Here is a 12,948-nt window from a genome sequence, read left to right as displayed (position 1 = left end):
TAGCAAGAAGCAGTTAACAGACTATTGTGGTCCCTTCTCCCAAACTATATATAGCACAAGGCAGGGATGTAGGGATGTTAAAGTGAGCATAAGGGCAGCCTTGCTGCGACCAGATGCCATTTCATATGCCGTGTGGATGGCTAACTGAAGCACCTCACCTAGCCCCAAAGAGTGACAGACATCTGCCCTTAGCCATTGTCACCAGGAACACGGGATGGTTAAACACACAAGTGACCTAATCACAACTTATCTTCCTTAGCTGCCTAGCCAAAGACTTTTCCTGCTAGCCATCTTCCTGGTACTTTTCCAACAAACTCCTTTATCTAACCCCAGTCTCTAAATGGCTGTGGACTCTAGCTGGAGTCCACAGTCCTCCACATATTCTTTCCCAAATAAAACCTGTGCTGACATTGAGCGGTCCCCTCACCTATCTCTCCCTGTGTTTCTCAGTTAATGAGGAATTTGATGGACTGTGAATGGATCCATGGTCTGGTGACATGTGAGCAGACATCAAAGAGATCATATGATCACACGTCTTTTCTTGGAGGGCATGCGTAGGGACGTGATTAAACATACTGACTTCTATAAATTAAGAGAAACCACTCAAGGCACCATCAAAAGCATTTCCCTCTTTCTTTCCAGGGTAGGAGGGCAATGCACAAATACTCTATCCTAAGGACTGAGATACTGGAGAATCTAGCAATTCTTGTCATACATTTTATCAGGCAATTCTCACCAGACATTAGACAAAAACTCCAAAATCTGTGACAGGGCCCCCCAAACTTCCTTCTCAACCCAGCTAAAAATGGCCTTCAAGCCCTTCAAAAGGAGGCATTTACAAATGAAAAGTGGTGACATGCTGATTGTATGGCCATGGCCACTGCCAACTGCATTTCACTGCAGGGTGGCCTCAGGCTGTGGACACTAGCCCCAGCCTTACTTGACCTAATCCCAGGATACCACAGGCTCCCCCATGGTCCTCATTCACCTACTATAATTGTGGCCAGCCTAGATATTTCAGTTCCAATGGCCAAAATCCGTGTCTCCCACCTGGCTTATGTCCAGACTTCAAACAGGAGTGCCACTCAAAGTGGGACTGCCCTTCCCTTGCCCACAGGAGAGGTCATTTGAAGCCCAGGATCCTCATGAACAGCTTATGCGGGGTGACTGGCAGATGCGTGGTCACTTGGACTATGAGGAATAAACAGCTGGGGGAGACCTACAGCTCGACTGATGGGGCCCAGGGGTTATACAGGCTCCCGTGTTCTCCATCTCCATGGAGTACTCCCATTTAACCCTGAATGTGGCAGGAAATAAAATTACTTTTCTGATGGAGATGGGGGATCCATAGTCTTCCCTAGTTACCATCCCTGGACCTCCTTAACAGTCCCCAATCCTCCTCACAGGAATAGATGGACAGGCCCAATAATGTTCCTTACTCCCCTGCTTGTCAGCTCTCTAGAGACCTCTGTCTTTACTCATTCTTTCCTGGTACTGCCTAATGCCTCTGTCTTATTCAAGCTAGGACCAGCCTTAGTGTCCAGAACACAGGTAACACTAGGTTCAGTCTTTTTGTTTGTTTTAGTACTGGTCTTTGTACTCAGTGTCTTGCACTTGGTATACAGGCACTCTATCATGCATCAGTTGACAGTGTCTACTCTTGACATTGATCCTTTCTAACTTCACCAAATTCCCGCTGAGGTCTGGAACCCCACGCTCTGTGGACATTCTCTTTCTCCAACTCAAGTCTGAAAGACTTCAGCTTTTTCACCAATTGACCCAATATCCCCTCAAACCTGAGGGCCAAAGAGGACTCTAGCTCCTCATTCCTAAATTTTGATTGGCTGACCTAAAACCTCCTGGAAATTTCCCCTGCAATACTCCCTACTGGCAGTTAAAAACCAGATGGCTCTTACAGGATGGAACCAGAACTCAGGGCCATCAGCAAGGGAGTTTTCCCTCTCCCCCATTGTTCCTTATACATGTAGCCTAGTAACTCAAATCCCCACAGAGCTTCCTAGTGTATAGTCCTAGAATCAAAAGATGCCTCCTTTTGCATCCCTGTGCACCAAGATTCCCAATTCCTTTCATCTTTGAGTGGAGAGACAACCAATACTCAGATTGCCCAGCAGTTAACCTAGACAGACCTGCCCCCACATCTCTCCTTCTGCAATACATCAATATAGGTCTAACAAAAAAACCCTGGAATTCAATAGCCAGGAGTCTGAGGCTCACACCTGTAATCCTAGCTACTCAGGAGGCAGAGATCAGGAGGATCCTAGTTCAAAGCCAGCCCAGGCAAAAAAGTTCATGAGACCCTATCTCGAAAAACCCTTCACAAAAATAGGGCTAAAGGAGAGGCTCAAGGTGAAGACCCTGAGTTCAAGCCCCAGTACCACCAAAAAAGAGGGGGGGGGAGAGGAGGAGGAGGAGGAGGAGGAGGAGGAGGAGGAGGAGGAGGAGGAGGAGCTGAGATTTAAATACCCTGAGATTGGTGGCGGGGAAAGTTTGGCCAGCGTCACCACTATGACTCAAACTCCAGCGTCCCCATCCAGAAGTAGGAACCTCCGCCCTGCTCTGCCCAGGCCTGTTGAGCATGAGCACATGGGGTCCTTAGGAGGGACCAACCGAATGAGGGCATTTCGGATGCTGCATCCCTCCTCTATGTGCGTGGCTCTCACCGCTCTCCTCCCAGGACAACAGTCCCCCTGCTGTTCACTAGGAGGTGAAGAGAACCGGCATCCTGACTGACAGGTGGAAAGGGATGCAAGCTGGAGTGGGTCCAGACTATGTTGATGCCAGGAAGCAATTGGAGGATGCAGAGGAAGGCGCTTGTTTTCAGACCTTTGGCACACGGATCAGAGGATTGGAAATACGGACGTTCAGCAGCAGCACTTTCGGTGCCTATTTCAAACCTTGAGGGCACTTGAAAAAGTACATGCCTGGTCTATTCCCAGGCTTTCCTCACATTTTGGTTCCAGGTGATTTTCCTAGTGGAGACCTCCATGTCCCATGAGGAGAGGCCCTGGCCATTGGCCATTCCGTGGAAAGACGGTTTCATTCCTCACTCCTGCGCTGGACAGAGGCCTTTGCTGGGCTTGCTGGGCTCACAGCAGCTTGAAAGTCCTGCTTGAATCCTTCCTGCAGCTGGCTGAGGATATACCTGGTCCAACCCCCACACTATGGTGAAAGGATCCACCGCACACGGGGTCCTCTGGCTCTCTGTTGTTACTGTGCCTTTCTCAGCTGTCTGTAGCTTTCACTGAAGCCACTTAGTTGTGGAAGTGAGGGTGTCACTTTTGGCCCCGCACACAACAACACAGTCTTAAAACAGAGTTCACAATCCTCCTCCTCACCCTCTTCCAGCCTTGAATATTCCCGCTGGAAGGCACTGTGGCCACATCGTGGGGCTGCCCGCTGGTGAAGGCGTGTTCATCTGAGGACATTCCCTTAGAGGACATGCCACTCTCTACCTCCCCAGGGGGCGGAGCAGCCGCAGGACCAGGCTGGGGGACGATGCTTGTGGTAGAGACATTCCTTGGCAGGATGCAGAGGGGAACATTAGGCAGGCTGGCTGTTCCTCTGCCCCTGTGCCCTGTCTTGTCATCGGAGGACAACGTGAAGGTCTGAAGAAGGCCAGGTGCACTGGCTCTCCTCCTTGGGGGGGGAGCAAAGGTGGAAGGGTCTGCAGGGGATGGGGTGGGCACAATCTCTGGGCGCACCTGGGGCTTAATTCGGGCTCTGAATGTAACCTCCTGGCACATTTGATCTCTCAACATGAGGTAGGTGGCCATCGCCTCATCAAATCGTCTCTGCAGTAGAGACTGGCGAATGTCATCTGGGTTGTAACCCAGGTCACGCATGGCCACCACGATTGCAGGGTCCGGGTGTTTGGGCAGACGCTCCACAGCTGGACTAGGTGACCCTTCCTCCCCTTGCCTTAGCCAAGGGTGCCCCACGACGTGGTCTACAGTGGGCCTCTCACTAGGGTTTTTCGTGAGCATCTGAACTATGACATTTCTCAAGCCCATAGAAAGGTATCTGGGTATGTCATACCTTAATTCCAGGACTGCCCGCCGCACCTGCATAACAGTCTCCCCTCTAAAGGGCAAGGCTCCCGTCACCATACAGTAGAGGACGATGCCCAGGCTCCAGACGTCCACCTTTCGGCCATCATAGGGTAGGCGCAGGAATACTTCAGGTGCCCGGTGTGTAAAGGCACCACACCAATCTGTGAGCTCCTCTCCAATGGAGTACCTGGTGCCAAGGCCAAAGTCGATGACTTTCACGTTGCCTTCAGTATCAAGCAGGATGTTGTCAGCTTTCAGGTCTCTGTGCACAATGCCTCTGTCGTGACAGTATTTGACTGCACACAGGATCTGCTTGAAAATGCCACGGGCCTTCTCCTCACACAGGCGCAGGGTGTCTCTGATATGCTGCCGGAGCTGCCCTCCGCTCACGTACTCCATGACCAGGTAGACATGGTCCACTGTTTCGATCACCTGAAACAGTCTGATGATGTTAGGGTGGTCCAGTGTCTTCAGTATAGAGACTTCATTCGCAAGGTAGGAGCTATTCTCCCACTTCTGCTGTAGTTTTACTGCAACCTGGGTTCTTGTGAGGTGGTGGTAGGCAAGTTTCACATAGCCAAAGTAGCCTTCGCCTATGGTCCTCAGGAGCCAATACTGAGCCTTCAGGATCTCATCAGGGGACCTGGCACTGAGAGAGCGCTGTGCTGTCAGCCACTCATACCTCTCATCATAGAATGATCGTGGCATCTTTACCAAATTTTAGAAAAGAAACAAATTAAAAAGCCCCCCCCCAAAAAAAATAACCAATAATAAAGACAAAAAACAATGCTACCTGAGGAAAAAAAGGAAACGTAACAGAAAGAGAATCAAAAGAAAAAAATAAAAGAAAGATATCAAATCAAAAGGTAAATAAAAATGAAAAATATTAGCAAAAACAGGGCGCAAAAACAAAGACCAAAAAGCAAAATCCCAAAATCCGTCAACCAAGCTTTGTAGTAGTCCAGCAGGTCACCAACCAAGAGCCTCCTGCGCTGTATGGACAAAAATCCAGCCCAGGCAAATTCCTTATATACCTGCTGGATGGCAGTTGGCCTTACTAACAATGGCCCCTCGGTGATGTCAGAGAACAAGTGAACCAATCACAGCTAGGCACAAGCCACGGGTCTTATCTCATTGGTCCAAATACCATTACAACTTTTTTTTTAAAAAATTCAAAAAATAACCTACTCCAACAGTTTCTTCCTTGATGGGTCATGGAGTCTGGTATTTCTCCCTGTGAAGCTAAAGCCAGTGGATGCTTCAATGGCCTCTTCAGTTGGAATATGAAACTCTGTGATAAAATTTGGCTTTTAAAGACCTCATCCTATCTACACTCAAGGTATTCAATTCCTTTGTCTTTAAACCTGGAGTGACTGATGTCAAACTAATCCTTTGGTAGCAGTTCTCAAACTTCCACTGTCACAAAAAGAAGTGTTCCCTAAAGCACCATGGAGCACTTTTAACATCTGTTGTGGGGGTGGGGGGTGGAGAGAGCCCACTTCACCATAATTTCCCTCATCAGATTTTGTATCAGAAGCCTTGGAACCCAGAAGACAGTGCGTTGGTATTTTCAAAGTGATGAAGGATAAAACCATCTGCTAAGAATTATAGCAGAGAAAAAGTGCTACAGCCCATTTGTGCTGCTGTTACAAAATGCCTTAGAGAGGGTTATGTGTAATTAACAGAAATTTATTTCTCACAGTTGTGCAGGTCGGCAAGTGCTTGGTTAAACTTCCCGGGAACTTCAGTGTGCCAAAGTGCTTGTTTTTGCTTTCTTACTTTGACTGTTACCCTGTTACTATTTCCTCACAAGGTGGAAGGGTAGAGACAGTCTTTGAAAGAAAACAATGTAGCAGACACACTTGCATCCCCCATCCAAATGCAACAGATGAGATTTTATTTTACTTGCTTCAGATCTCTTGTTGTTGCTGCTGCTGTTGTTCTCCTCCTCCCCTTCCTCCTCCAATTCCTTGTCCTCTTCCTCTTCTTGGGGTGTGGGGAGAGATCTTGGGCAGAGTCTCAGTGTGTAGTCCCAGCTGCCTTGAATGCTTGATCCTCCTTCCTGAGCCTCTGAAGTGCTAGGATTACAGGTGTGCCAACTCCCCCACCTTCTTCTTTTCAATTTTTTTTGGGTGGGGGAGGGAAATAAGCCACACACCTGCCTAAAGCCCTGGGTCCCATCTACCCTCCTGGATATTGTCATTTTTGGCTTTTGTTCTGTTTTGACCTTGCAATACTTGGGATTTAACCCAGGGTGCTTCCCACATGCTAGGCAAGTGCTCTACCACAGAGCTACATCCTCCTTGGATATAATTCTTAAGTCATTCCGTCTTTCCCATGTGTTTATCGACCTTTCCATCCAGTCAGCTCACTGAATTCTTCTTAGGTTAGTGTACCTGCAGACACCCTTGAATTCCATGCAGTCATATGACCCTGCACATAAAAGTACAATTTCTCCTCCATTGTAGTTTTTATCCTTTCATTTATTTTTTTCGTCTTACCATGATGTCCAAGACATCTGGTACAAGGTAGAATGTTACCAGTGATAGGAAGCAGAGTTCTCTCCTGTCTGACCTTAATAGAAATGTCTCAAATATTTCACCAGTAAGGATACCGTTTGCTATAGGTATTTGATAGATAACCTTTATCAGGGTTCAGGAAGTATCCTTCAATTCTGAGTTGAAGTTTTTATAAGGAGCAGGGAGAAGGATCAGAAGAAAAAAACAGTAGGCCTGAGTTCTGATAAAGTAGCAGGGAGATAGGGATGGCTTAGTAGAGAGGTAAAACCTGAGGAATCTGAGCGTGGAGAGGGTCACATAACACTGGGGAGGGGGAAAGTCACGTAGCAGTGGGGTAAAGTAGCCTATGGAACTGCATATAACCATATATGGATTAGACTTTGCTTTTTCCTTCTGTAACCTGCTTGCAAGGATATATAAGGTGAGACCCCTTTGTTCTAGGGGCTCAGCCTTTGGACAGGAGTTCGCTGGGTCTGTGCCAGCACAATAAAACTGCTTCCTGCTAAACTGCCTCAGTGTCCCATATCTCAGCTTGAGATTCCCACAACAATATTAAAATTTTATTAAATGCTAGCCAGACACTGGTGGTTTATAAGCCTGTGATCCTAGCTACTTAGGAGGCTAAGATCAGGAGGATCATAGTTCAAGGCTAGCCTGTGCAAATAGTTTGGGAGATCCCATCCCCAAAATAATCAGAGCAAAGTGGACTGGAGGTGAGATGTAGCTCGAGTTGTAGAGTGCCAGCTTTGCAAATGCAAAGTACTGAGTCCAATCCCAGTGCCAACAACAAAAAAAATTATCACTTTTTGTGTTGGCATCTATTGAGATGTTTGAGGTTTCTTCTTCATTGTTAGGTTGATAGATTACATTGAATTTTACTTAGCCAGAGTTGGTTTTTATGGTCACAGCACACTTGGCTGTTCCAGTAGCAGCGCCCCTCCTCCATGAATCCCTATCCCTGCGTCCTTACCTATTCATCACCCCTCCCACATTGATCCAGTAAGTTGTTCTGGTCAAGATCTGTTGTGATTTGGCCAATGAGACATTACAAAGGTGACACAAGCAGAGGTTTGAAAAGCACTTGTGCACTGGGCTTGCCCTGTTTTGCTGCTTACTGGGAAACCTTGTGCCACAGGAGAAGGCTGAGGTGACCTGACACAGATGTGACTCAGCTGACAGCCAGCTCCACGGCCAGACATGTGAGGGAGGCCGTGCCATCAGATGGCTGTCGCTGCCCGAGGACTCAGGTGAGACCAGCAGAGCTGTCCAGGTGTGCCTGCCTGCGCTGCCAACCACAGAATCACAAGCACAAATAGGTGCTGTTTTCAGATAGTTTTTTGGGGGTGACTTGTTAGACAGCAATAGATAACTGATACAGGGGACATAGAACTATTTGGTTCGTCTGTAATTTTCTCTCTCCCACAAAAGTTCTAGCTGTATTAATAACCTTTTCCCACATGAGGGGCCAAGTCTCCTTTCTAATTGCTGTCATCTTCCATACACAGCTTGTGGTACAAGATGATGCTCTAGCTCCTGCCACTGCATCTAAACACCAGCCAAGCAGAAGAGGAAGAGGAGGGAATTTCCTCTCCTACTTCAGTCACTCAGCCTGTCCTTTTCATATTGGTTATTCTTGAGATGGGGTCTTGCTTTACATCTGGCCTAGACCAGCTCCCCACTAGCCTCAGAGGCTTTCACTATAGTCCAAAAGGAAAAACTCAACAAGGCGCAGCATATGCTGGGCAGTTGGTTACCCAGAAAAACTTGGTCCTGCCAGCTATGCCAAGAGATCCTAGGTTTTCAAGCCCAGCCAAAACATTTGACAAGACAGCCTTGCCAGCCAGACCTCTGGACCTGTCCCCAGGGCCTCCAAAATGGATGCCAGCTAGAGCACCCACTTCCCAGGAGAGGGAGGGTCCAGGATAAATTTGTTTTGAATCTTGTCTCCCAAGGGTGGAATAACCTAACCCACTGGGGGAGGTGGAGGCTGTGCAGACAATACCCTGAGGCAATAATTCTCAGTCAGGTCCCTGGACCAGCAGCCTAACCTGGGAACTTGCTAGAAATGCAAATTCTCAGATCTCACCAAAAACCTTAATCAGAAACTCCAAAGGTCTGCCCAGCAGACCTTAAAACCTTGTAAAAAGGCCTATACCCAAGCACAAGAAAAAAGAAAGATTGCCAGTTGCTGTATGTAAGCTTTTAATTAACTTTACTGGAAAGTCAAATTCATGAGTTAGTACAGATCAAAAGATTGTTTGCATGGGTTACAAATGAGTCTTTTTTTTTTTTTAACAGGAATGAAACAGTGCAAATTATAAATTGTAAAAAGGAAGAAAAACCTTGTTGGTAAAATTCCAGAGAAGCAAGATTTTACACAGCATATTGAAGATCGATAGATATTTTAATTTGAGAACAAGAATTTAATGTTATAGAATTATACACTACTTTATAAAATTAAAATTTCTATGTAAGGGTTATATTAGTAATAGTTAACAAAATCTTGACATCACATTTGGTGGTCTCCTACATAATAGCTGTTGTGTATCCTTGATTAGAAGAAATAAGTCTTTGTCTAACTATTGCAAAACAGTCTATCATTCTCATTGTTCTTAAAGACAATGAAAATACATGCAAATTTAAAAAATGGTAGAAATATTTTGATTTTAAAAATACAGCATTTCAGAGGTCCGTGTTTGATTTCTCTGTGGTGGTCCTTTGTTTGCTATAGTTTGCTGAGATCACAGTGAAAACATCTCAATCACCACATTTAAGTCACAAACTTAAATGGAAGACAAAGGTAGGACAAGTTCCCAGGAATTCTGCATTGCTGTGATTTCCTTAACAATACTAAGTCCGATTTCTTCATTTTCACTTGCTATATATGCAATAAGAATTCCTAATATGACAAGGCAGATTCTGTTCTGTCTTCTACCATGTTTTGAAGGAACTGTGCATTCACTGGACTCTCATCCCTCACAAGTAAAATGTAATTTTATTGTTGGATAAAATGTAAAGGTAAGAGTGGATCTAGGACTGGAGGTGTGGCTCAAGTAATAGAGTGCCTGCCCAGCAAGCCTGAAGCCCTGAGTTCAAACTTCAGTACTGCCAAAAAAAAGAAACAGCAGACTTGTCACAGATTTTTGACCTACTGTGATAACCCATTATATTTATTACACAAATGGCTACTTCTAGAGGTTTTCTCTGAGAACATTTGGTTAATTGTGTGAACTTTGTGTTGTTTAAGGGAAAGTGTAGAGTGGAATTGGAACAAACTGTGAAGTCTTTTTGTAACAAGTAATTCCAATAATTGTTTATAAAGCACAAATTAGTACTATCTACTGAAAATAATTATTTTTCTTCTTCTTTTCTATATTCACATAATTTGCATAAGTATTAGTTTGCATATATCTGATTTCAAAACAGGTTCTTGTCAAGACCAAACAAAGTATGTCACAAATGAAAAACTTGACTTACCTTATTACATAAAGTACTGAGAAAAATGGTCTCTGCTCTCTATGCCATGAGAGAAAAGCTATTGTTCTGGCCGACTCTGGTGTATCAAATTCTGTCTGTTAGACAAAACCAACAGTATCCAATCAGCTTTAAGTTACGTGTCTATTATAAGGACTATAACACTCCTCAAATTTTACCATGCTTATGAATCAATTGCCTGGTGGTTTTGTTGGTCCAGATAGTGAATACTTTTCTTGGAGTTCATTTTGTCTCAGTTGTAAATTCTCAACTCTGCCACTGTTACATTAAAGTGGCCATAGACGATATGTAAGTGAATGGGCACACCTGTGTTCCAATAAAACCTGAATTACAAAATAGGTGGCAGGCCTCCATGATCTAAGAGAACGTCCTAACTCTTCTCTACATTTTTATGACCTTAGAATAAATGGATTTATTCAGGTGGTTATTAACAAACATGACATTTTATTTCCTCATTACTTAAAATACCTGCTCACTGAGTCCAGTAATTTTGTTCAAGGTCTGAAAACCAGGTCTTATAATCCAACTGACAGTGACCAGGGTGTCAATTATCCTAGCTAGAATCTTGACACATCAGTCTTTTTAAATAGCTGAAATGCCTAATGACTCCACCAATGTAGACATAGAACCCATCACTTAAAACATGCCAATATGGAAAAGTGATGAAATAAAACACATATTCCAAAGGTGGCTACAAACTGGTAAGAGGGATTGAAAAATAAAAACACTAAGAAAGATTGTCTATTATTGATTTGAACTTTAGAATTCAAAACTATCCAAATGCTATAGGTTCCTCAGGGACTATTTCAACTATTCTTTCATAAGCAAGAACATTCTTACTTTACAAGACTATTTGTAGTGACTTGGCCAAGACCACATGGCTAGTGATACACAAAGGTCTATTATTCCTATCTTAAGTAACCAATATTAATCCAACTGACAGTGACCACCTGTCATTTGCTAAATTAAACCAGAATTTCAAGTAGTTTAGTTCTTACTTCAAAACAGCACTTTCAAAGACCCTGCCAAAGACTGGAGGTAACATTCAAGTGGTAGAGTGCCTGCTTTATAAGCATAAAGCTCTGAATTCAAACCCGTCCTACCGAAAAAAACAAAAAAAAAGACCCTGCTAAGCACCTGCCTGGCAAATGACAGGTCTTCAATACAATCCTCTGTCCCTACTCCACCCCCAAAGAAAAGAGGGAGGGGAGGAGAGGAGAGAAGAGGAAAGGAAAGGCCCTTCCAAAGACTGAAAAATCACTTACCAAGAACAAAACAACACCAGAATGGGGTTGTAGCTCAGTGGTAGACTCCTTCCCTACAATGTGTAAGGCATAGCACCAGTCTCACAGAAAAAAAAAGAAAAACAGAAACAGAGAGAGAAAGAAAGACAGAGAGAGAGACTCACAACACTAATATCATTTGTAGTAAACTCTTTTTTTGGTCATTAACTAAATTCATTGCTTTCTCCTCCAAATAGAACACTGTCTTAAACATAGACAAGTCAATGCGAAGTCACACGAAGAATGCCATTCTCTCTTTTTTTGACAGTACTGGGGGATTTCAACTCAGACCTCACCCTTGCTAGGCAGGCACTCTACCATTTAAGCCACACTGCCAGTTCTTTTTTGTATTGGGTATTTTCAAAATAAGTTCTCTGGAACTATTTGCCCAGGCTGGCTGCAAATTGTGATCCTCCTGATCACTGCCTCCTGAGTAGCTAGAATCATAGGCGTAAGCCAATGACAACTGGCTAAGAATGTCATTCTTAGATTAGGAGGTGAGGTAGGAGCATTGTGGGTTCCAGCCCAGCCTGGCCATACATGATGACACTGTCTCAAAGAAAACAGGGAAAAAAGAAAGTCATTAAAATATAATATCAACTAGCATGGTGGCAAGCCCATGTAGTCCCAGGTACTTGGGAGGCTGACATAGAAGGACCATTTAAGCCCATGAGGTCATAGACCAGTAAACACAGCAAGATCCAGTATGGAAACACACACACGCACACACACACACACACACACACACACACACACACACACACACAAAACGAAATGTTTTCTTTTTGGGAGAAATTTGGAGTGTTGATTTCTGATTTCAAAATGTGATAGTCATGTTTTTGCCTCACTTGACATGTCCTTTAAGTCTATAGTCACTGAAGTAAAAGTCTTACCATAGTCTGTGGAATTGATGCATAGTTTGGAACTTCTACCACTTGGTGGAGAAAACTCTGCACAGTTTTTCCCAACACAAAGCATCAGTGCCTGTGAATAGGAGTAAAATTATCTTAGAGGATGCCTCATAGGAAGTGTTGGCACCACACCTCTGGGAGTATTTTGAAAGGTCAGAAGGATGCGTGTATTTACAGAGATTGTACAGATCATAACAGGACTAAAAACAACTAGTATTTACCACAGTGACACCTGGCATGGAAAAAGGCAGTGGTGGGAGAAAATGGCTGACACAAATACATGTAGAGCAAAGAGTACAAATCTATTCAAGAAGAGAGATACCATGGGGAAGGAAACCTAATGCTAAAAAGGAACAGTGGTACAGTGAGGGGGTCAGGAAGTCAAACTACTCACAGAGCCTGAATCCAGGAGGAAAGCGCCATCTCTGCTCAGTTTCTCCGTGGAGAGCTGAAGAACAGGGGGCTGAGGGATGATTCTGTCATTGATGCTGAGGGCTCCCCGAGGAAGTGAGGAGGTGATTACAGCTGCTAGACACAGGTAGGAGAGTCACAGGGAAGAAAAAAAGCAAGTAAAGGAGTGTTACCTCCAAGAGTTTGGGCCTTACTCACTTAGGCCAATCACAGTTATTCATAATATGAAGAAGATGAAGCTAAAACAAAGCTGCTTAAA

General features: G+C 44.5%; 1 protein-coding gene across 15 annotated transcripts in view; it reads right to left on the bottom strand.

Moving 5' to 3' along the window:
- LOC109702162 (protein transport protein Sec24A-like) overlaps positions 1-12,948 on the bottom strand; it is a 205,001-nt gene that overhangs the window by 165,640 nt on the left and 26,413 nt on the right. For 14 of the 15 annotated variants that reach the window (XM_074057241.1, XM_074057248.1, XM_074057250.1 and 11 more), the window contains exons 7-9: positions 12,673-12,803; positions 12,261-12,351; positions 10,067-10,161 (exon numbers count right to left, since the gene is read on the bottom strand). Coding sequence is in view for 1 of the 15 variants with exons in the window: in XM_074057238.1 (XP_073913339.1) it covers positions 10,067-10,161; positions 11,350-11,429; positions 12,261-12,351; positions 12,673-12,806 (400 nt within the window). In the remaining 14 variants the exon portion in view is untranslated. Of the gene's footprint in view, positions 1-10,066; positions 10,162-11,349; positions 11,430-12,260; positions 12,352-12,672; positions 12,807-12,948 lie in introns of all 15 variants that reach the window. The other variant, XM_074057238.1, reaches the window with a different exon arrangement.

Source organism: Castor canadensis, chromosome 16 (assembly GCF_047511655.1).
Source record: "Castor canadensis chromosome 16, mCasCan1.hap1v2, whole genome shotgun sequence".
Lineage (NCBI taxonomy): Eukaryota > Metazoa > Chordata > Mammalia > Rodentia > Castoridae > Castor > Castor canadensis.
Note: the sequence above shows the minus strand (reverse complement) of the source record. Positions and strands in the feature narration are given on the sequence as shown.